General features: G+C 42.6%; 1 protein-coding gene across 3 annotated transcripts; it reads right to left on the reverse strand.

The window, feature by feature from the left end:
• Positions 1-428: 428 nt before the first annotated feature.
• On the reverse strand, positions 429-23,100 carry LOC131081008 (24-hydroxycholesterol 7-alpha-hydroxylase). Of its 3 annotated transcripts, XM_058019843.1 has the most exons (13): positions 22,687-23,100; positions 17,596-17,774; positions 16,113-16,248; positions 15,144-15,318; positions 13,407-13,556; positions 12,485-12,578; positions 10,921-11,019; positions 8,958-9,048; positions 7,778-7,911; positions 6,847-6,942; positions 4,916-5,004; positions 1,991-2,078; positions 429-1,278 (listed from the first exon to the last, which is right to left on the reverse strand). In XM_058019843.1, the coding sequence occupies exons 1-13, from the start codon at positions 22,916-22,918 to the stop codon at positions 1,207-1,209; spliced, it is 1,635 nt and encodes a 544-aa protein (XP_057875826.1). In that variant the 5' UTR covers positions 22,919-23,100; the 3' UTR covers positions 429-1,206. The 3 variants fall into 3 exon arrangements, with proteins under 3 accessions (XP_057875826.1, XP_057875828.1, XP_057875827.1); XM_058019845.1 differs by lacking the exon at positions 17,596-17,774 and having other exon boundaries at positions 22,687-22,913; XM_058019844.1 differs by lacking the exon at positions 4,916-5,004 and having other exon boundaries at positions 1,195-1,278.
• Positions 23,101-24,193: the final 1,093 nt, after the last annotated feature.

Genomic DNA, 24,193 nt, shown 5'->3' on the forward strand with positions numbered 1-24,193 from the left:
TAAAATAAAAGTTGGATGAATCACTTTCCAGCCATATAAATCACTGAAGTTGTTCTATCCATCAGGAAGGTAAGCCAACCATGTAATGAATTATACAATGTGTTATTTTCCTATGCATGTTGTTCCCATAGTTTCTTCTGCTGTTCAAAGTCTATTTGTATTTTTTGCAAATACTTTTAAAATTATGTATAATTACTTATAGGACTAAAAATACATGCCAGCTATTATTGTATATTGAATCTGACAGCAGTTAAAGTGTTAGTATCTGAACTTATTTGACAGCATCTTCAAACAACTTTTACTAGGTATTCTTTACAGGATTAAAAATTCTTAGATTTGTGCAATTTGTTCTATAACTCATGGAAGGGAAAGGAAAAGCATTCTAGATAAAATAGACAACCAGTCTCATGAGCAGGAACAGCTTTCCTTGCAATCATTTTTTATTGGGAGCTAAATATCGTCAAACTTTCATTGCAAATTCAGGCAAGGACCGATTCTGAATCCTGTGGAGCAAAATAAAGCTCAGCAGAAATTTCAGGTGTTCCAGTGGAACAAGATCCTAATTGCAGTTTTTCCATTACAAATGCATTTTATTCACAAGATGCCGGCACTGGTTGCAGGCAGAGCAGGCCAGACCTTCACCTGCCCACACAGGCAGTGACACACAAGTCCCCACAGTTTATCAGGATGGAGCTGATCCAGAGGTCTCTGCTCAGACTGTCCTGGATTTTGTGCTCACCAGCACCAGGGAGCTGTTTGTTGTTACCAATGTGATTTCCTAGCATGAGGCACCAGTCTGGCCTTAGTTTGAAGCACCCTGCAGGAAGCAGTGACCTGGCCCAAGGGAGCTGCTTCTCCGCTGGTTCTGGCACAGCTTCCACACAGGATTTCCAGACACTGAAGCTTTTTGTCCTGAATGTTTGGATGGTGAGTTCAGTATATCAGATTTGCAAAGTCAGTGAGTAACTGGCCCACAAATTATGAATGCAGCAGGAGAGCTTGGATTGAAGCACTGGGAGCTGGGCAGCCAGGGCAGAGCACAGGTATGACTGCACTGGTTTGGCACAGCACAATGTACAGCACTGAAAGCTGAAATCAAGAACTGTGCAGGCAGAGAAGCTGTCTGAAGATGTGGGATTAGGAAGCAGCTCAGTGGTCCATCCATCCAGCCTGGGCTGGCAAAGAAAGCTCAGTGCTGGACAACTCTCATTCCCGGCATTTATACCGGACCTGTAATGGTGCCATGGGTTGCTGTGTCCCCACCAAGTGTAAAGGGCTCTGAAAAAAGAAGAAATTCAGAAAAAACACATCAGTTAGTTTAGTTAATGGAATTACCATTGTGCTTTAATGTTAAGATATTCTTGCATCTTCAGTCTTAGAGAGCCAAGACCAAATAACAGTAATTATCTCTTGGCTTTGCTGAAGCCATTGAGTAGGACCTTCATGGTTAATCATTATTCCAGTCACTCTGTCAGGGTGACACATGAGCTCTTAAGAAATCCCCACAGTTTTGAATACTTTCAAAATATTCAAATAATGAAGTGGCAACTGTGCTGTTCTACCATAAGTGTAAAACCTTTCTGTGTCTCAGCTGCTCATTCAGTCTCACTCTAGTAATTTCCCTTCCACCCCTGAATATGGAGTGGAAGAACATTACAAGTGTTACTTCTGGTTCCATATCTTTAAAGTATTAGGGATCTCATTCCATATTTACTGTTTTTGTGAGCAACAAGTATCAAATCTTTGGTAATGTTTAGGCAATGATGAGATAAAATATTCTTGTAAGCTCTTGGTTATATAGCCAGTGCAGCCCCCACTAACTGGAACTGTTGGAATTACTCTGGATTTTCTGAGTTAAAACAAAGATACATGTTTTATAATACTCCTCTCAAAATTTATGTAAGCACATTTGAGCATGGTTGTTCAGCTGAGCCTGATCAATGAAGGGAATAAAGATGGACAATGCTACACAAGTGCATGGATCTCTTACCTCCTTTGGCACTGCATCCAACAGCACAAATTCATACTTGTACAGGAACAGCACAACCAACAGCTGGATTTCCATGATTGCAAACCACCTGCACGAAAAAGGAGGAAGCATTGGCCCTCCAGACTGACCATGACATGTGTGTTATTATCAGGTAAGAAACAGGGTGTCTTTGAGACATTTTACACTCTGTGCTTTAGTTCTGCCTGAAAGTTTATCTTCCATAGGGAAACTGCTGTAGTTTGGGTTTGTTGCTCAGCAAAGAACACGAATGTGGCAGCTGCCCCTTCTTTCTCTGGTGAAACACTGGACTGACAGTATCCTTCTGACACCTATTTTAAACCAGCTCCTTATCATTATGGATTTTTCCACTGTATAAACATTTATGTTCTCCTAACACTTGCTGACTTGAAATAACTTCCTAGGAGTGAGAAGGCAGTCAAACAGAAAAGGCCATATGACTAATTGTGCTATATAAAGTTATATAATACAGCTGGGAGCCTGGTGACATCAGAGAGCAGTGACAGTGGGAGTTATTATTTAATGCGTCAGCATTAGGATGCAGCAGGAGACCCAAGGGCACGGTTTCTTTTTTCTGTAACACTCTCCCAAAAGTATTTCTTAGGCCAGAGAAGATTTTGGATAATTGCAGGTGAAACCCTCCAGGCTACTGGTTTTTAAAGCTTGTGTGTACAATGCTTTCTGCATTCACCAGTGTGCACCTATGCCAGGTCATGGGATTACTCACTTTGCAGAGTTTAGACACAAGTCTTATATACCCAGTTAAAATAGTAACACCACCTTGCTCTTGTACAGAGAAATGCTGGGAAACCTGGATGAAATAGCTGTGGGGGAATTCACAGGGGAAGAGGCTACATGACTGCATATGGAGTTGGCTGGCAGGTGTGAAGGGAAAATAAAAAGCCCCAGAGACCCCAGGTAACTCCTGCAGAGCCACCAGGCTCTGCACATGGAGCCACCCAGGGCTCTGGAGTGGGATATCCTTGTTTGTTTCAGCATAGCTTCAGACCCAAATTATCCCTGTGATTTCACACTGCAATTGCCTTGAGCTTTTGGTGGCCTTGGCTCAGGGGAATGGAGTGCAGGGATATTCTGATGGTTGTTAGCACAGCTCAGGTGGGATGTGGCCCAAGCTCCAAGCCTGCAGCACCATGCAAGGCTGGGTCCTTCCAGTCCCAGCTCTGTTTGCACAGCAGGGCCCTGGAGCCCAGTGCTTGAGGGGACAACAACCCATGCAAGACAAGCACAGTCACACAAGCAGTAATCATCTGGTTTGACCAAAGCAGTCAAACTGACATCAAATTTTTCTCTTAAGTAAAAAATATGGCACAGAAATGGCTATTTTGGAGCTCTTCCCACATCAGTTTGGTAGAATATTTGACAGCTAAGTTATTTACTGGCTTTCAGTTTGATTATAGTAGCTTTTAATTTTATGCTGAACTCTTGCAATGGAGAAATTAAATGTTACATATATTTAATTTATAACCCTCATTAAGGAAATAAATAAAAATGCATCTTAAACTTGAAATAGCATTCAGTTGTATGAAGGTAATCTGCAACCTGAATCTTTGATACAACACTTGATTTAATTTTCTTTTTTTTCAAGACCATCACATTATTCTTTTACAATTATTGCTGGAAAACCTGAAGGTGTGTGTTACCATGTGGACTGCCAAAGGGTCTGAAAGGGCTTTTTTGTTTCTCAGCAAGAACAAGATTCTCCATCTGTTGTCTGTGTAGAAATGTTATACTTTCCTCTCTAAACAAAAACTTATTTGAAAGATGTTATCAGAGTCCAGAGAACAGCCTGAACAAAGATATAGGTCAGGATACATAAACAAGCAGCTTTCAGAAACATTGTTTGCAGCTTTCCCTGTACCTGCAGATGCCTCTTGTGAATTTTGCTGTTGCCCTTGCTGGGAATGAGGCTGTGCTCAGATTTAGCTCAGGAATGTGGTACAAGCCACCAAGGTACAGCAGTGAGTGAGCACTTCCCTCTGACAAGCCTAAATGGTGAAAGAGGTTTTATTCATTTTGCTCATGTCTTAAGGGCCTTCACAAAGTTTATCTGGCCCTCATCTCTAGCCTGCCATAGGGTGCAGATTACAGAATGCAGATCCTCTGCAACACCCTCCTGATTCCTTGCTCCACATGGAACTCAAGGTAAAACAACTGGTCTTAAGGGTTCTAAGGAGATTTTTGTCTCGGAGGAGCTCAGGTTTTGAAGGCAGAGGATTGAGCACAGAGATGTTTGAACACAGGAACAAGGAGCAGCTGGGTCCCTGGGACTTTTTCCAGGAAGAGGGACAGCAGAGAAAACAGCAGAAGGAATGCAGGAAGTACCAAGGCTGGCATTGCTGGAGGAGTGAAGTGAGACAGGATCTGCAATTTAAGCCATTATGCAGTTCTGTGCGCCCTAATGCAAAGACCAGATTCAAACACAGAGGAGACAGTTAGGATACCTGGAGATCAGCAGAAATGTCAATGGCATCACAGAGAATGGAAAGAGTCTCAGACCTGAGAAATGTTCTGTAGGTTTGTTTAGAACTGGTTTAAGGCAACCTAAGTAACTGTGTCTGTAAAATGGTGTGTATGGAAGTGGAGCAACTCTCCTTTGATGAAAAGAAACCTCAGCAGGGGCAGAGCCAGGTTGAATTTCCTCCCTGGGTGGGGGGCAATATCCCTTGATACACTGGTCTCAGATTCTGCCTGTTCATTGTGACTTCACCTGTCTTTTCCAAGAGTGAAACCACTTTCAGATCAGTTTAAACAAGGTGCAGATGGTGCATTAGGAGACTGACAAAGAGCAAAGCAAACACGTTATCTCCAAGAGCAAGAGAAGCCCAGTTCAAGAGAGTTGTTCTCTGCAGGGTTTGGGAATAAATAAACTCCAGCTGTTTCACTGACCTTCCTGGACACTGATGCTTCCCTCCTCCAAATGCCACAAAGCTGTCCAAGAAAGCATTCTTCTCTAAATTTGCCTCTTTCCAACGATCCTGTGGGAAGAAACTTTTTTTTTCCAAATCAGCCTTATATAAATAAAGCTTAACTTTATTTCTTCAGGCTAAAAATGACCTTGGACAGCTAATCCTCAATACAAAGTTGCACTAATACCATTTTTTTGCATTCAACCTGTTAGTATTAGAGTCTGGATCCAAAAGTCAACACTGAATCAGGGAAAGAAATGAGGTTCCCATTTGAAGCACATTTAGGTGCCTTAAAATGCTGGAGAAGTTTTCAAAATTACCCATAAAGCAGTTTCCCTATACGTCCTCATTTCCTAAATCCTGCATCTTGAGCTATTAAAATGCAACCTTCTCTTTTTAAATGTATCTACAAATGCAAATGTTCAACCAGTACTGAGGGAAGCCTCAGCCACAAAAGTGTGCCACGACACACAAATAGCTCACACACATCTTGCACAGAAAAAACATTTCTAAGACAAATGCAAGGTCTATGAGCTTTAACTGGTGTAAGCCAGTGTGTGAGAAGATGAAAGACTCTCCACAAAAAACAGCTTGTCTGTACCCAAAGGGATCCCTGCTCCATCCTAAATTGCTTTGAGAGGAAAGGGACTACACAAGGAACAAGGCAATACTGACTGAAGTTCTGGTGGGTGACACTGAGAGAAGCAAATCTCATGACTGCTGGGTGACAAACTGTACCAGCCTCCACAAACTCAGTGCTACTCTGCCAAGTAACACCCTGTCAAGCTTCTGCTGGTGAACTCCTCTGATGAAGCTGTCCCAGAGAAGACATCATCTTGCATTTATCTACTTTAGAGGTTTTTTTCAGCTAGGGCTGATTAGAGATTTCTGAGGAAGAAACTTGTCAGCATCAAAATCCAATAAAGAAGAAAAAAAATCTCCGTGGTGATGAAGCAAGGTCATACATTTGGAATGACAATGTCCAAGGGGCACTCATCTATTCCTCTTGAAAAAAAAGGGAGAGTTTCTAAAAAACAAACTAACTTGCTCTTTAGAAAAAAAGTTACTAAAAAAAATAAGCTGCTGCATCAGAGTTTCAGCTTCAGATTTCAAAGAAGCAGGAATTGTTAAAAGGGATTTCAAATCAGGAAGAGTTTGCTAGAAGGGAAGTTTTGTTTAAATTACTTCTTGATGTATTTCTATAAAAAAGACAAACTGTTCTATATTGGATGGTGCTAAAAAGAGCAGTTACAAGCCTGCCCACACAGCCACCTGCAGTGGAATAATAATCAAGAAACTAGATTAACTACTGAATTAGCAGAGATAATACCTATGAGAAATCATCCAGGAGGGAGAGAAGAATACTTGGAATCACAGAATTGGTTAGGTTGGAACAGACCTCTAAGATCATTGAGTCCAACATTAACCCAGCACTGCCAATCCAGCACTAAACCACATCCCCAGCTGCCACACCTACACAAATCCCCTCCAGGGATGGTGACCATTTTCCTGGGCAGCCTGTTCCAATGCCTGACAGCACTTTCAGTCAAGAAATTTTCCCTAATATCCAATCTAAATCTCCCCTGGCACAATTTGAAGCTGGTTCCTCTCATCCTATCAGCTCTTACTTGAGGGAAAAGACTGACTCCTACCTGGCTGCAATCTGCTTTCAGGGAGTTACAGAGAGTGATAAGATCAGGATCAAAGTGACACTAAAATAGTACCATATTATCTGCAACATGTCACTGAAATTAAAAGACTTTTTTATTTCCACAGGCTCCTCCTTTATGTCCCTGTATTCAAGGCCATTCTCCAGCCAGATTTAAGCACATTCATCCATATACTTTTATTGTAAAATAAGTGAATGGAAGAAAAGGCAGCAAAATATCCACACTAAGAGTGACAACTTACAGGTTTGAACATTTCTGGGTCAGGAAAATATTTTGGATTCCGGTGCAACCAATATGGTGACAACATCAGCATGTCACCTGCAGGGATAGTGAAATTCTGAAAAGAGAAAAATCTCTAAGAAAAGAACTAAAAATCTCACAAAATAGTCCCTCCTTGGTAGTTCTCTTCCATCAGCAGAAGATTCTAAGAGAAGACAAGTGAGGGTGATAAAGCCATGGTGGCCACATTACATGTCTGAAGTTTCTTCTTGCTGCTGCTATTTTTTTCCATAAAACCTAAACAATGGGGAAGTTGGAAAGATTATTTGTGTTCTAATTTGGGTTTTTATATATCAAAAGATCAGAAGCATTATTTCTGTCTTTCCTGCTTCTTGATTTATCATGTGAGCTGTTTTCTTTTTCCTAAATATTTTATTAAATACTTCCTTCAATGCAAAGAAACTCAAAGAAAGCCTTCTATGACAATAGATAGATTATACTGGTAATTTGATCAGTAATCTTAAATAGTCACAAGCACTGATTCCTTAAGAGAGTGGATTTTTTCCCAAACATTTCTTTGCCAGATTCCTGAATGCTGACACCTCCCTTCTGAATGGTAGTGAATAGGACAAAAAAGGAGTCTTATCAGTAACTAAAATGTAGATCCTTCAACTATTTTTGTAGTGTCTGATTCCTCTTTTATATGCCATCAGTATCTGTAGTTCAATTCAATTCAATCTCAAATCAATTCAAAACTGAAGGCAAGACTGTGAGCCAGACAATCCAAACCACTCATAAATTAATGATGATAAACAAATCTATTAAAAAGAATATATATGTGAGGCTGGGGAATACCTCTGTCACTGTAATTTTACCCAGATCTATTGGGAGGACCTTTTCCAGACAAATCACACAGCATTCTTTGGGGGAAAAACCCCACAACCAAACCTCACCTTAATTCTAATTGGGTTTATGACTTTCTTGGTGATTGCACCTGGAGACCTCAGCCGTATGGCTTCCAAAGTGCACCATTTAATGAAAGGGATCTTCTTCAGGTCTTCCTCAGACACCTCCAGTGTATCCTTACCTGTTGTGGCATGAGAAGGAAGACTCCATGTAAAAATTACATTTCATACTTGCTTTGATACAGGCTGGCATGTCTTGCTTTACGACTGTGGGTGAAATACTTCAAGACCTCAAGGCATTGTTTACACCCAAAAATTGTCTTTATATTTCAAAGTAAATAAACAGACTCAAATCAGTAACATTTAAGAAAAGCCACTGGACATAATTCAATAACTCTAAGGTATAGATATGGCATTAGATAGAAGGGGCCAAACAAAGTCGTGTTGGAAGTTAAAAGTCTTCAGAGTTTTTCTGTGCTTTCACAGGACACTGCATGGAAATCTCAGGGACTGTAGGCACCAAGACAAGAAGCCATGGCTGAGCTCTTGGACTCTGTTAACGTTAGAAAATGAAACAAGACCAGGAGAAAGACTTCAGGAATTTTTTTTTATTGGTTAATTACTGGCATGTTTTGACCCATGTCAAGAAAGAGCTTCTGTGAAAGTTTAACTCTGGTCCAAGGGACTGCATATGGGAACAACTACTCCCAATAGGTGACTGCTTTTTGAGGGAAAGAGGTTACTCATGGGGGGTCAACCATGCTGGAAAAATTTGCCTCTGATGACAGAAAAGAACATTTCCTGGTCCATTTTTTAACCATGAATAGCTGTAACTCTGGTGAACAGCACACCATGAAAAGCACCTGAACTGAAAGACCTCAACTATTAGTTGCCTGGAAAAAGCAAAAAAAACCTAGGAAATACAAATACAAATCTAAGTTTAAGTGATAGGAATGAAGAAACACATAGTGTTCTTTTCTGATAGGAACAAAGAGACAAACACATACTGTTCTTTTCCTACTTCCTTCTGCTAACATCAGAGATGGGTTTGCTTAGAAATACATCTTGATCATATACTGAGTAAAGACCTGAGAGCTGTCTATGCTATCAGTAGCACCCTTAATTGGAACACTCATTGTTCCCAGCCACTGACCAAGTGTGCCCTGTGCTGGGCCAACACAGGATAAATCACTTCCAGCTTCCAGAAGGACAAAATCACATTTATTACCTGCTTTGCCAAAAACAGAAGCCAGGTCTTCCATGACTTTCTTGTAAATGGCAGGATTAGAGAGTATGAAAGCAAGGGTCCAAAATGCAACCTAAACAGAATGGAAATCCTTGAATTGAGGGACATGGAACAGAATGACAGTATCTTTTTAGCAAATCACAGAGGCAGGTGAAAACATTTGGCCTTTTGAGTGTGTGGTTGAGATGCATGGGAAGCTGTGCTTCCTGGGTAAATCCATATCTAAGGGCTCAGCTCCTGGGAGATTATGTCTAGTCATCTGCTGTGAACTTATCTTTAGGGAACATTATATAGCTTTGGCCTTGAGCTTTGAAACACAGAATCCTTTATTTTCAAATAACTAGGTGTTAAATGAACTACTAAATCATCATGCATGATTAGTTTTAGCTGCAGGAATGAAAGAAAAATAAATTCATACATTCATACTAGCATTTGCAGAAACGAGGTAAAATAATTTGCAGGGCATTGTCATAGTGAGTCACACTAAAATGGGCAGGAAAAGTTTTAATTAACAGCAAAACAAGGAGTAGTATATCCCCTTTAGAAATAATTTGCTAACTGATTATGCAATGAAGTTGAAAATCAAAAAACTTAGGAAAGGAGAAAATCCTCTTAAGCAGGATGAAACCAGAAGGACTGGCAGCAGTGCCAGGAGTCTCTCTCCTCTTGCTGAGCTAGCGGGAGGTGCAGCCTGCACACAGATCTAGTCGTGGGCCATCTGTGCTGGTGAGGGATGAAACTCTGACTGTTATTTCCCAAAGACACTGACATGGATGCAGCCCTCCTTCTGAAAAGCAAATCTTGTAGCTTAGCCTTCCTGTACAGCACTTGGACACTGTGGCTTCTCTCCATGGGCTAAGAAGGGATAACTGAATTGTTTCAGATAAAAGGGTTTAAAGTGCTTGTAAAAAATGCCCTTGGAAGGTGAAAGGCCTTTTCTTTCGTCATTCCATTCCCCAGAACAGTGGTAGTTACTATTCTGAGAAACAGAAAAATATCTGTATGTCTATTTACAGCTGAATATTACAGAAGTAAGTGTTGTGGAAGGAATGTCAGTTATCCTGATAACAGACAGCAAGCTATGCCTCCCACTTATGCCAACACGTGAATCCACAGAAACCTCACTGAAATGGATGAAATTCCCTTAGGCTAAACTGCAGTAATATCCAATCTCCAAAAAACATAGATATATCCGTTAGGGGAACATATAAAAATAACTCACTATCATGTTTTTCTAAAGCACATCTGTAATGGACATAACTGTGCTGGAAAGAGCTTAGTAGTCATGGTAAATAAAGGATGTTTTTGCTGCTATGGATTTTTCATCTGAGAAATTCCTGTAAATGTCTTTGGTCAGCCTAAGCTGTCTTAGATATATTGGGCTTGTTAGCATACTTATATCAGTATCATTAATCCAGCAAATCCTTTTCTAACACAGACAAAACTTAACAGCTCTAGAATCAAACTACTGCTTTTCTTCCACTGGCATTTGTACAGCAGATTTCCCAAAAATGAAAGAGAAAAAATCACTTGAGGGTTTACACACAGATGAACTTACTCTATATTATGCTTTTGATACTCTTTACAATTGGTAACACCAGGGTATCTGAAATAGTCTTTTCTACAATACAGCCACAGTGCTTCAAAACAGAGTTAAATGCTCTTCACAGCTTAGGACTGTGATCTTAATAGCTGTGAGGCTTATGTTCCTGAAATGTTATGACAGGGGACAACATAATTTCGGAAAAATACAAGAAGAGCTTTTCTTGTCATTGCTTCTGTGACATTGCAGCCTGGGTATATTTGTAGTGATGCATGTGGGCGTGATAATCCCTTCTTTGGAATCCATGGAGTGTGTGTGACCTCTGCTTCAAAGCCTTTCCTCCCCAAATCCAGGCTTTGGAGCAGGAGAGAGAGAAGGTGTTTCTGCAGCTGATGTACTTACAGGCACAGCATTTGCTTGGGCAGCCCAGAGCATCAGGAGACCATACTTGGGAGCTAGATGTTTTCCCTGCAAGTTATCTAGGAGATGTTGTAGAAGTGTCTGTTAAAAATAAAAGAAAATAATCTGTATTTCCAAGAATATATTAAAATGTAGTTTGGGGCAGGGCTTACTAGAGCTCAAGGACTAGCTTCTCAAAGAGAAGTAATGTTAGTTATGGCTTTTTTGGAAGGCACAATGTAGACATGACAGATATTAAAACAAAGTGAGACTCACAGGCAGAGGGCAAGGAGAACTCAGTGCACCACTTGAATTCCTCCTGAATACTTGCACTGCTCTCCATTTCCTTAAAGTTTTAGAGGATTGAGTTCCCTCAGTCCCTACTGTTGCTTGTACGGAAAGAAAGGAAAAAAAATCTCTATTCTAATCCCTTCTCTACACCTCTGCTTTAAAGAACCTCAAAATGGGAATGAGCCAGTTGAACAAATGGAAATGAAGAAAATGTTCTCTCTGATCATGCCCAGAAGTCCTTGTTATAAAGAGATGTTCTGACACATCAGCAAACTCCCTAGTTCAGGCACCTTGTTGGCGACCTAAGCAGTGACTTCAATGGGCTGATATTTGGAACTATAGCAACTGTGCAATTAGGATCAGCTTTTGTTTATAGTATTTCCTTAAATGCAGGGCAACCATGCACTTGAGGCAAACCTTCCTGCCTACTTTTCAGAGGGGAAAAGGCCAATCTTGAATTAAAAAAAATTGCTGATTTTTTCCAAATTCCCATCCAACCTAAGACACCAAGTTTTGCTGCCCACTTCCTGCACCTTCTTTACCTCCCACCAGCTCCTCTCCAGCTTTCTCTTTCTTTCTGCTGATCTGGTTTATTTTATTAAATAAATTGCAGTATGTAAAGCTTTTGAAGTCTAAATAAAACCTGTTTTGTTTAATGATCTGTCCTACAACCATTTGGTAGATCAAAATTCCCAGGCCAGTCTGCCGTCACATCTGTCAGCCCTATCGGCAGAATTCCTGCCAGAGCTCAGGAGAATAACCAGGGGAACAACTTATCTCAGCTTTGACACAATCAATATTTAGGGTACTTGGCTCCCAAGCCAGTAATCTGCTATTTTCTACCAGTCTGGCTGTTGAAGGATCTCCTCACTCTGCACCAGGGTTTATAAATAGCACATGTAAGGTTTTGAAGTTTCACAGCACGGTGCCCTCAGTGGAACAACTGAAGGGTCTTTCTCTCACCTCTTTCAACTGCTCACTGCAGCGTGGGCCTGCAGGCTGGGGATGGCTCATAGCTCTGACCCCTTGCCTTAAAATTCCCCAGGGGAAGATGTTAATTCTCAGAATTGCTTAAAAGGAACTAAATGGAGGAACAGGAGTCAAAGTTATGGGTCTGTCCTACTGCAGGTGCCAGCAATACTGGAACATTTGGGTATAGCTATAAAAGCTGACATATTTCACTTATTCCTTCCAGTACTGAAGTAATTCCTGCCCTCCACTGCTTCAGTCAGAATATACAACAAAGTCATCTTATTTCCTAGCCTTGGATGTTTACCTTGGATGTGATCTCTGAAGGGTTGGTCCTTTCAGCATCCAACACTACTTTCTCAAATAATTTTAGAAGCCATTTTTTGGATTTAGACCAGTTCCTGTAAAGAAAAGCAACAAACAAGAAGCACTTTACTGAGGCAACACAAACCAACATTTCCTTTTCCATGAGAAGCCCTCCTTGGGTTGTTTTCCAAAAGCCCCTGGGCAGCAGTCAGCAGATGAACAGCCAAGTGATGACTGGCATGAGGAACAGCACGTCCAAGACCTTGGCCAGACCTCCTCTTGCAGCCAGGACCTGGGACTGCAACACTCCTACATCTTCATACTTTTTTATTACAGGCTTTCATTGTTGATTTGGACAGACTGCTTAGGCCAATCATCTTGAAGAAAATCAAGGCCATTTTTTTAGAGCATCCTCAATTCTTTCTGAAGGTATTCTGAGGTGCTAAAGGTGCAAGGATGGCCCTGAGAGCACTGACACCGTCTGGAAGCACCTCCCCTGGGTTTAGGTGTTTCTACCCAAGGTCAGTTCTGTGACAGTGCAGACATGTAACCTGGGATTGGTATTGGGAAAACAGCTGAGGTGTGGAAAAGAGCAGACAGACACCTCATTGGAGGCCCCCTGAGCTTGGGACTCACATTTAGGCTCAGGCCTTTGCTCTTTACCCCATTCTGCTACTCCCTGATAGGTCCAAGCTGGGCTCTGCTCACCTAGCCAGGTTATTTCTGCTTTATACCAAGAAAATGCACAAGACAAAGTCAGAATTTTTTGAAGCATTTAGCTAAAAACCTGCTTCACCTGAGGGCACACCATCAGTATAAACTGGGCAACATCCAGGGGAAATGTCTCCCCTCCCATGGTTGACCCTGCAGCAAGATAAATGTCTGTAGTGGGTACACCACAATCATCAGCTCTGCCCCTTTACCTCAGGAAGCACTCAGGCATCTGAGAAGCATATTCAAAGTCCTCATCATACTTCTGGAAATGCTCTTCAAACTCCTTGATTTCACTCGGACTGGTTGGGCAGATGCCCTTCCCAAACAGGGTGTTCACCACTGCTGGATACATGACATGCCTGCAAGGACAAGATGCCCAAGACTTAGGGGCCACAGGGAAGCTGTTGCAGCAGTTTTAGAGCAGGATGCAGCATGTTGGATTGCCCACCCTGGAAGCTGTGGGACTCAAGGGTGACACCAGTATGGAAGGGCTGGCACAAGGCTCACATCTCCCACACTTATAAGCCCCACACTTGTTTCAGATTTTAGACAGAGGCAGGAGATTCACAGAGCTCAGGCTGGTCCTCTACACATGGCTGAACTTCACCAGCTGGGGTTTTGTCATTCGAGTAGGAGCAGAAAGGCTCTGGCCACCGAGGTCCCCTTCTCCCCATGAACCACCCCTCTCATTTCAGTTTGACCCACATGAACCTTCTGGGCACTGCACAAACCCCTCTGGACCAAACATCCTGAAACATCCTTCCTCTGGCTGCAGCTTTCCTGGGCAGATAATGCTTTTCTGGTTTCTTTTTATCTCACTCTTTCATGCTTGCTCCTCTGTTATCCTGCAAACTCTTGAGCTCCTTCCCCAGACCCTTCTGTACTCCAGGAAAATCTTGTGCAGCCTTTGCTGTGTTCCATGTGTTGCTAAATGGGGATTTCAGGGAACAGTGCTCACTTTTCTGATTTTCAGATTATTAGGAAGAGGGGGCCATCTGGTGGCTCTAACGATTTAATTCTGAGACAGCTAAATAACATTTATTCAGAATGCTGCATTCCAATACCTTTACTGTGCCTTGTTTAGCAAAGCAGAACCAATCACCTCCTCCAAGATTTCAAAGCCCTCTCCTCCACATTTTTCCCAGTTAATCCAAATTGCAGTAACTGGAGTGAGAGGTGCCAAGTGATTTAACTGCACTAACAGCAGTATAATGCAGGAAAGGGCAGCAAAAGACAATGTGAATGTGAGGTGTTAGAAACAGGTCCAAACCAAAGGCAGTACCTGTCCCCATCCCTGGGAGTCTTCAAGGCCAGGCTGGATGGGGCTCTGAGTGACCTGCTCTAGTGGAAGGTGCCCATGGCAGGGGATGGAATAAGGGGATCTTTAAGGATCCTTCCAACCTAAACTATTCTAGGATTCCATGAATATTCAACTCGTAGTACAGATGGACAGACAAGACACAGGTGTTATCCCAGATAATCAGGAAGAAGAAAGAGTTAAAAGCTTTGTTGCTGTCACATGAAACAATTTTTTTTCAACGTGAAGTTCTGGCAGCCAAGTCAGTCGCAGAAGGTCATAGTTAAGCTTCAAGCTAAGCTTGGCTCAAACATGGAAACTTCTCAAACTGCAGAAGATTAAGCATTTTTCTAAGCTCTTTATAAATAATGTGAAGCTTTTATCCCATCTTTTGGGAAACAGGGTTTGTTGGAACATGCTGTGTTTTCTTTTTTCTTCCAAACAGGCAGTTCAGATGCTTCTTCTAACTGGGAGAAACACCTTTCCATGAAACCCTGTCCACTCTGTGAGCCACTTTGAAACCATGAAGCTGTGATGAGCACCCTGACAAAACTTTTCTAAGACTTTTGAGCTCCAGCTGCTCTACAGAAATATTTCCCTTCCATGAAGGACATCCCTGAGTTAGAGATGTGCTGCAAGTCTCCCTTACCTTACCAGGGCATTGAGGTCTCCCGTGCCATCTGTGCCCAGGTGAGCCATGTGCTCATGGAGCTCCTTACACAAAGTGCCTGAGAACATGTGCAGGTTACTGGGACTCATCTTCCCCTTCATCATGCTGTAGAGGTTACCATGGTTCTCATAAAATGCTTCTGCAGGAACAGAGACTAAATACAAAATGAAACAGAAACGTTTTGGAAAGCAGATTTTTCACTGAAAGATAGAGTGAACATTTTTACACTTAACTTCTAATTTAAATGCCTTAACCCTCATTATGCCGAAGTAAAATTCCCTGGAAGCTTCCTTGTAACCATGTAAAGATTTTGGTAATGACTCTGCTTCTCCCAGCCTGTGTAACATCTTCCTGCCTCGTTGAGCTTCAGTGCCAGAACCAACAATCCAGAGATTTCCCCCCAGTGGGATGTACAGAGATGTGCAGGCAGCCACAAAACTGAATGAAGTGAAAAAAAACAGTTTGTGTCTCCATGCTATAGAAGTACACCCTCATAAACACCTCATCCTTTTCTAATGACTGTTGTACTACTGTGTAGCAACTAATTATTGCTGCAACTCATTATTGCTGCAAGTAATTATTGCTGCAAGCTGATTTTCCAGTGAAGTGATAGAATTACCTACAACTGCTCTTAACAAAGTACATGCATGTGGGGTGTCCAGCCACAGCAAAGGACCTGATCTCAAACTGGGACTGCTGGATGGTGAAAATAATAACATTCCCTGGATCAGAAACTTCTCATTCCTTGAGACTGAATCCAAACCCCTCAGCTGGTTTACAGTACTGGGTCATCATGGAGAAATTGAATTTCAGCATTTCACATCACAGTCATGGATTAAAATAAGCATTTAAGGCATGATCAAAAAGCCAACAGGCTTTTGGTTGGGATTTAATCTTCCTGGGTAACTAGATTTGGTTTCCTTTAAAAAAGAGACAGGTCTCAGTTACCTGCATTCTTGACAGCTTGCTGTACTGCCTGTTCAAAATTTAAGTCTTCAGATTTAAAAAATACTTCAGTTCCTTCTTCCTCAGTAACAAAAGTGAACCGTTTTCCCAGAGCAAATATTGTGAACACAGGTCCATGCTGGAACAAACAGAGATTTCCTGTCAGTACACTGTTAACACATTTTGCAGGAGCCCCAGCACGACTTCAGTGCTGCTGAGAGGTCAGGAGGGAGGACCTGGTCATTCCTGCCCTCTGCTCACCTTGGCTCAGAACTGCACAGCATGAACATGAATCAGACCAAAATTTGCAGACTTATGACCATAAGGGAATGTGCTATGTGCCTGACCTCTTGCAGAGTAAAGACATTTCTTCTCTTAAATTAACACTTTATATTTGAATTACCTTGCAGCTCAAGCAATACAACCAATGTGGATTTAGAGAAGTCAAGGTAAGGGTTATTTTCTGCACACTTTGGCTGACACAGCAAAGTACCAATACTGTAAAAATCCATAATCCTACAGTTTCAGTCTACACTGTTTTAGCAAAAAGTCCACCCTCCTACATATTTTTAATATTTCCCTTCCCCCTGTCTTTTCTCCTAATACCAATGATTTCTTTCTTTTAGATATTAATATCAAAATAGCTAACAACCTTTGAGCAGAACAGATTGACTGACATTCAGGAAAGGTTTTTAATTAATCATTATTTCATCTTCCCTTAATCTAATATCCTATAGCGTTCTTGAAACTTCCAGCAATAGGAATTCAATTCTGAGTTCCTACATTGTCAAAATTAACACTGATGTTTGTAAATACTCTAAACTAGAAAACAAATGTGTAATATCTTCTGCCTGCCAGATGTAGGCATAAAAAGATCATTCCACCTTGCTCACATTGTTTATGCCATTGACTTAAACCATTTCTTTTGCTGTTGGTGTCTGTAGTGTAAATCCTTGCTTCATCAAAAGCTCTTTGAAGCCAAGGAGAAGATTCCTCCTGGCCTCAGCTGAATTTTGATTGTGCCCTTCAACTGCAAATTATTAAACAAAGAATGACAGTTCGAACTCTCTGGGGGATAATAAATAGAATATTGTTTTAATAACAAGTGTTCAAGGCCAGGTTGGACAAGGCTTTGAGCACCTGTCCGCTGGAATTTGTCCCTGCCCATGGCAGGAGGTGGAACAAGATGAGCTTTAAGGTCCCTTCCAACACAGACCAATCTGTGATTCCATGACTCTATAACAGCTGAATTTCTAAGATGGCTTTTTGATGTCCATCTCCTCATCATCAGTCTGGATAAAAATCAGTGAATTTGTACCATGCTTAAAAATTAGATGTTTAAAATTTTAAATTAACATTAAAATATACTTTAACTAATTTAAAAATAAAATTGAATTTGAACTAATAGCAGCCTGCAATAACACTTAATTATTCAATTAAGGTCACACTCAATTAAAGATTGGAACACTTTATTTTAGGTGATTACATGTGAACAAGATGTCTGAGTTCCCATAGTAGACAAAAGAAGTCGAGTCTGCGCAGTCAGGGGATCCCAAACACCAATGCCCCAGACCATCTCCTGCACTCCTGGTTTTGGAGGGAGCTGAGCTGCCCCTGGACTCCACCGACAGCACTGACTACCTGTCCAGAGACCATCTTGGTAACCTGCAAACACCCACACAACAATCTGGGTTTGAATCTCATCCAACTTCCTTCAATCTATTTGGAATCATTAAAATTAGACCAATATTTAACAAAACTGAAAAAGAAAGCTCCATAGATGACCTTCTCCAGAAAAAGTCAGCCTTACAGAGCAACACTGTCATGGTAGATATTCAAACAAATCTTTCAGAAAGCAGAATTTTGTGTCCAAATAGATATGACATTTGATGAATGCGAAGCAAAATTAAACTACTAAGAAAGGTTTGAGAATCAAACTAATAAAGGCAATCTGCCTTAACAGAGGCAGATTAGAGACTTTTCCAAGCATGCCAGATGCAGGAAGTCTCCCAGTGTGCTGCTGAGCCTGATAAACACTCAAGGTGTAAGGAAACCAAGTGGGGAAGGAACCTGAGTTAGGATTACATCAGTGTAGGACCAGTCCCACCTTAGAGCCTTTCACTGAGAGTGAGGGACTGAGACCTTGTTTTAGAGGAAGTATTGAGCAGAATAGATTTAAACAAGTTCTAGGTAAAACAGTGATAAATATTTCAATTCAGAACTCTTGAGGAATTAAAATAAGAAGTTGCAGAACTCCCTACTGTGATCTGTTAAATCATTCTCAGCAACAGGAGGACGGACAGGCAAACATAGTGCCAGAAGGACCTGGGAAGCCTCAGAGTCACTTTGGTACTCAAAAAATTAGAGAAAGCATTATTAAAGATTGGAATTAGTAGTGGATAAATAGGATGTACTTCAAAAGAGCCCAGTACAGCTTTTAGGGAGACATAAGGTTGTGTGGCGTTAGAAGTATTTTCTAATTCATTCTTTGGAAGAAGAACTAAAAGTTTACTCGTGATCTGGAGTCATTTGAGAGTCTAAAAAATTAGAAGACCTAGAAATGTCACAGAAGAAGGCTTAGAATAATGACACTCTGAAATGACTCCAAAATCTATTTTGCAAGTGCTAATAAATGGCTTCAAACTGTAAGCAAGTAGGTTTGCACTGGATATCTGGGAGAAATTCTCTACTGTGAGGGTGGTGAGGCCCTGGCACAGGTTGCACAGAGAAGCTGTGGATGCCCCATCCCTGGAAGTGTTCAAGAGCAGGATGGATGGGGCTCTGAGCAACCTGGGATAGTGCAAAGTGTCCCTGTTGTGGCAGAAGGGTTGGAATGAGATGATCTTTAAGGTTCCTTCCAACCCAAACCATTCTATGATAATTAATCTGGAGCTCTTCTCTTGCTAGGAAAGGAGAGGAAAAAGGACAAGAAACATCTAAACCCATCCTGTGCTTGCATCTTTAATTTGTGTTTCTGCCCATTCCATCTCAGCGGGATATTCTGAGCTAGTCACAGTCAAAGGGATGCACAACATGCATGAATATTTCAATAAAAGGAGATTAAGTGAACTTAGATCCCAGGAAAAGAGGAAAAGACAATCATTCTCAGTTCCTCATAATGTAAAAGCTAATGGGCTTGAGATTAGGAGTTAGATGGTTTAAAACCAGACAGAATACTTTATTTATATGGGTCATGATTAAATTAAGGATTCACTGCTGTGCATTGCTGTGAAGCCAAATTTATACATAGGGCAACAAAAGAGATTAGGTCAAATCATATAGATGCAAATTCCAGCCTAGCAAATCCCTAAACCAGGAGCTGGGAAGAAAAAGCAGGAGGCTACATACTCTCACCTGGGTGTGCTCCTTACACCCTGTTACTGAGCATCTCCTGATGGCTGCAGTCCCAGACAGACACCTGAATAACCAGATATAAAATACCAGACTGCTCATCTGTCAAAATGTGTAATTACATTGATGTTACACTGCAATAAAATCAGCTCCTGGAATGCACTTGTTTTATGGGAAGGTACCAACAGAATGCAGGCTCTGCTGCCAGCACTGCAGCCAGGTTACTGATCTGAAACAGCTTTAAGGACACTTCACAACATAGAGATATAGAAAGAAAAAAAAAATCCTTTTAGGATTTATTGCTTTCACTCATGAAAGCTAATTTTTTTCCAAAGACTGGGAAACACTTCAGTGTCACAGTAAGAGACAGATTCAAGCCTAAAGAAAGTAACACTCCAGAGAAATAAAAACTTCTGAATGATGTTCTCCAAAATCCCAAAGGAAATCAGGGAAATAGTCATATTGCCCAGGGGCACTGACAGGGAGCAACCACTGTCAGCTGAGACAGCTGCACTGCACCAAGAGCTCTGCTGCGAGCTGGGAGCACTGGGTGGGTTTCCTCTCTCTCCCGGGGGTGTGCACACACACAGGGTCAATGCCATGTCCCCTCTCTAGCTCAGGGACAGCAGCATTTTGGTCTTCTACACCTGGGACCAGTCACAGACCTTCAGGGACTCAGCTGTGGACACTGAGTATGGAAATGCTCCGCCAGAAGCCTTCTCCAGCCTGCTCCCCTCCACGTCCCCAGCAGGGTAACCCAGTGAGCCATCCCTCTCCCAGCCACACACAGAAAGGCCAACAGTCCTGGACACAGCACCTTGTCCCAGTTCAGCACTGTCTCTGAGAGGGATGTATGGATCCCACAGGTCCCCACACCAGTGCACAACAATCTCCTGGGTTTAACTGAACTTTTCCTGTTTGCTTAATCAGCAAACTGAGGAGAAGAATTTGAAATTTCTTACTAACTCTTATCATGTTAGCCAGGAGAACTGGGGAGCCACCTTTTGAACCCCTCATTAAGCAGATCACCCTGTATTTTATGGGGCATGGTGGTTCTGGTTATTTCCTGTCCTTTCCACACTGCTACAAAACTTGTCTCACCAGGCAGCTTTAGGAGGAAGAGGTGGTATCTTTTATTAGATGAGAGATTAAATATTTTATTAGAACAGGGGAACTTTCTTTTCTTAGTCCCAGTGATGACACAAGGGGGAAAGGAGACAATTCTTCCATCCCACATGTTCTTCCGTGGGAGGAAAATAGAAGCAGCAAACTCCAAGCAAAGGGCAGGCTGGCAGCAGTGGAACTTTACTGTGTTATCCAGGGCTTGAGAGAAAAAACAGTGAAGGACAGACACAAAAGGAATTAAGGAAGAAAGGAGTTAAGAAAGACATGAGTGTCACTTTGGCAGTCTGAAGGATTAATCCAGAGGAGGAATTGCAAGAGTCTCCCCTGAAGACAATGACCTTGCAGAAATGAGGAGGTTTCACACTGCCTAAAGCCTGTTTCTGTAACACCTTTTACGAGGGCAGCTCGCTCATATTAAGGACACTTAACCTTGTTCTGGCAGTATCAAGGAGCCTGGAATTATTGCAGATGGATTTTGCAAGCCCTGTAGTGCCTGTTAATGACCCCTCTGGCAGCAGCACGTGTTTGGTTTGGCTGTGCTCTCCAACAGCGCCTACTCTTTCAAAGGGAGCAGGCAGGAAAAGACTTATTTTCCCTGGCCTCAGCACAGTGTGCCAGTGTGGGAGGTGGGAAGAGAGGGAGACTTTCAGAGCCTGAGGAGGGTTTAAGAAGAGAAAGGGGACAACAAACAAGTGGCCTTCCTCAGAGGCAGGGAGACTGTCAGGTGATGGTGCTGCAGGCAGGTGGCCAACCGGGGAGGGATGGATGGAGACATCCCCCTTGGCCTGGGGGGACCACAGGGAGAGGTCAGAAGGAGCTGCTGGACCAAAAGTCAAAGGAGAAGCCCTGCCAGCAAACACACAGGAAAGGGAGGGATGTAAGAAAGCCTTCTCCTCCTTCTTTGCTTTGAGTTTTCAGCCATTGAGAATGTTTCTTGTTCTAGTTTCTGTCCCAACAAAACCAGAGGTTTAAAAAGTCCTTCAGGTGTTCCTGGAGTGTGCGTATGTGTCAGCAGCTGCCACAGCATCATCCTGGATGATGATGAACACCAAATAAACACCAAAATTAATTAACCCAGAGCCAATGAGTGTGCATTTGCACAGATGAAAGCTACAGAAAAGACACGGTAATAAAAAAATAAAAAATTTAAACTGGCCTGTCAAGCACAGAGAAGCCAAGAAACTCCAGATCATACCTCTAAGCTTACCCCATGATGCACCTAATGTGCTTTAATACAAGATTGACAGCTCTTGTTGTTCTCAAAGATCAGATTTAATCCTCTGCTTTAACACCATGAGTTAATAACAAGACAAAAAGAAATACAAATATGAAATCTAGAAGCTCAAAATGAAAAGAGTAAATTTTAAACATCCAGTATTTATTGATGTGGGGGTTTTTTTTCCAAATTTCAGGATGTAACAGTTGTTTCATTTTTTAGCTATTTTTTGCAAGTAGTGGGGCTGTGTGATCCTTCAGCATGAAACACTCAAGGTTGATGACACTGTAGTAGCAGGGGGAATATAATTCCTGAATGAAAGTGAGAAACTGGGGTTTATATCAGTCATTATTAAATATCTAGAAATTAAGAATTTGACCTCTTTCTATCCGACAGACACAGAAAAAGAAATTCAAGTCCAAGGGGTAAATCCTGACCCCTATGTTTAGTTAAGATTTTTAGGACAGAAAATTTGATCTGCCAAGCACATCTGTGTTGCTTGAATGCTGAGGGACTTTTTTCAGCTGGTGCTCAAAAATCTCAGCTAACTTTAGGCATGCAAATAAGTCGTTTCCTGGTCCCAGCACTTGGCATAGAGCTTTCCACATTATCTGAAACCAAGATTAACAAACAGCCAGACTGCACAAGCAAAACGGCAGAGGTCCAAACAGGATGATCACAGCACAGAGACCGTGCCTGGATCAGATCCACAACTCACCAATGCTGGTGGCACTAAGCCGATTCTTCACCATTTAAATGCTCCTGACGTTATAAAACATGACAGGAAAGGGCAAAACTGAAGGCAGGAGTTTCTGCTCGCCTTTCCCCCTGCAGGCAGCCACCCTGAGCACGCACCCACGAGCACCAGGCCAGCACACGCATTACCTCGTTCCTGGCTCGCTCTATGAACTCCAGAGGCGCTTTCCCGAACTGAAACGCAGCTCCGAACCAAGGGATCCAGCTCCTGATGCAAGGAGGCGAGCTCGGGTTTCTCAGCTGAAACAAAAGAGCCTTGACAATGAGGAGTCCCAGGAGCGCTGCCAAGAGCACAGCGAGATCCATTTTGCCTCTCGGCCGCTCGGGCCGGCCCCGGCCGCTGCTCCGCCTGCCCCGGCATGGCCGCGCTGGCGGCGCTCCGAGCTCATCCTCCCTCAGCGGCCCTGCGCTGCCACAGCGGGACAGCGGGGACAGCGTGAACACCCTGAGCAGCACAGGGCACAGCCCTTGTTCTGTTACAGGCAGAGCCAGTTCTGATCTGTTCTGGGATGAGGACCAACTGTGCTGCTTGCAAAACCTAGATATTGCTGTGGCAAAGCCTTGGACTTTGCAGTGGTTGCTGGAAGGCCACCCAGGCAGCCAGGGACACGGCCAGGGATACTGGCAAAGCAGTGCAGAGCCTTCTTCAATTTAAAAAATTGAAAAAGTATTGAGATTACAAAGCAGAGAGCTTGTGAGTTGCAGACATTTAGCTTTCAGCAGGTCAGAGATGGCAAGAAACTTCTGCAGGCATCATCTGAAGCAGAAACCTTAAGAAAGAGATCTCTCGCCTGTCTGAAATACCTCATAATAGGCTGGATGTGTGTCCAGTGTCTGAGGAGCAGAGACACTTCTGAGGTTGAACTGACAGATCAAAACCTGCTGGCCACCTCTATTATATCTGTGCCATGTCAGAAGACAAGGTTTCAGAGAGGTCAGATTAGTTTCTTTGCGTGTGTGAAAGCGGCACATCAAAATTACTTACAGCATACATTAAGCATAAAAAGCCCCTAGGAAGTGCTGTCAGCATCTACCCCCATACGCCCTCAGCAGCTTTGAAGAGAACAGAAAACCAGGAGGAGCTGCTGACAGACCAGATGAGTGTGCTGCCGCTCAGGGGGACCTCAGCCGGCTGGAAAATGGGCAAAGAGGGACTTTTCTCAAAATCAGAGAATAACGGCTCAGAAGGGACCCCAAGGATCCCCTGGTCCAGCTTTTCCTGACAATAAACAAACAAACAAACAAACAAAGATAAAGGACTTAACGAAGTTCAGCAAAGGGAAGCGCCAAGTTCTGCCACTGGGTAGGAACAACACCATGCACCAGTACAGGCTGAGGGGGCACACCTGGGTGGATGGGAACTTTGCAGATCTGGGGTCTTGGTGGACACCAGGTTGGTCAGAGATGAACCTTGAGCACCCTGGGCTGCATCAGGGAAAGTGCTGCCAGCAGATTGAGGGAGGTAATCCTCTGCCAAGAGTGAAGTGCCAAAAAGGGGTTGGAGCATCTGTCATTTGAGGAGAGGCTGAGACAGCTGGAACAGCTCAGTCTGGAGAAGAGAAGGCTCAGGGGATCTTCTCAGTGTCTATGAACACCTGAAGGGAGGGTGCAAAGAGGATGGAGCCAGGCTCTTCTC

The sequence above is a fragment of the Melospiza georgiana genome, chromosome 3 (genome assembly GCF_028018845.1).
Source record: "Melospiza georgiana isolate bMelGeo1 chromosome 3, bMelGeo1.pri, whole genome shotgun sequence".
Classification (NCBI taxonomy): domain Eukaryota; kingdom Metazoa; phylum Chordata; class Aves; order Passeriformes; family Passerellidae; genus Melospiza; species Melospiza georgiana.

Coding starts and splice junctions, on each gene's coding strand:
- LOC131081008 (XM_058019843.1), bottom strand. CDS start 22,918: ATGCCGGGGCAGGCGGAGCAGCGGCCGGGGCCGGCCCGAGCGGCCGAG. Junction 5,005..6,846: donor ACCCAGAAATGTTCAAACCT/GTAAGTTGTCAC, acceptor TTCTTCCCACAG/GATCGTTGGAAAGAGGCAAA. Junction 2,079..4,915: donor AAGCATCAGTGTCCAGGAAG/GTCAGTGAAACA, acceptor TTTTTCGTGCAG/GTGGTTTGCAATCATGGAAA.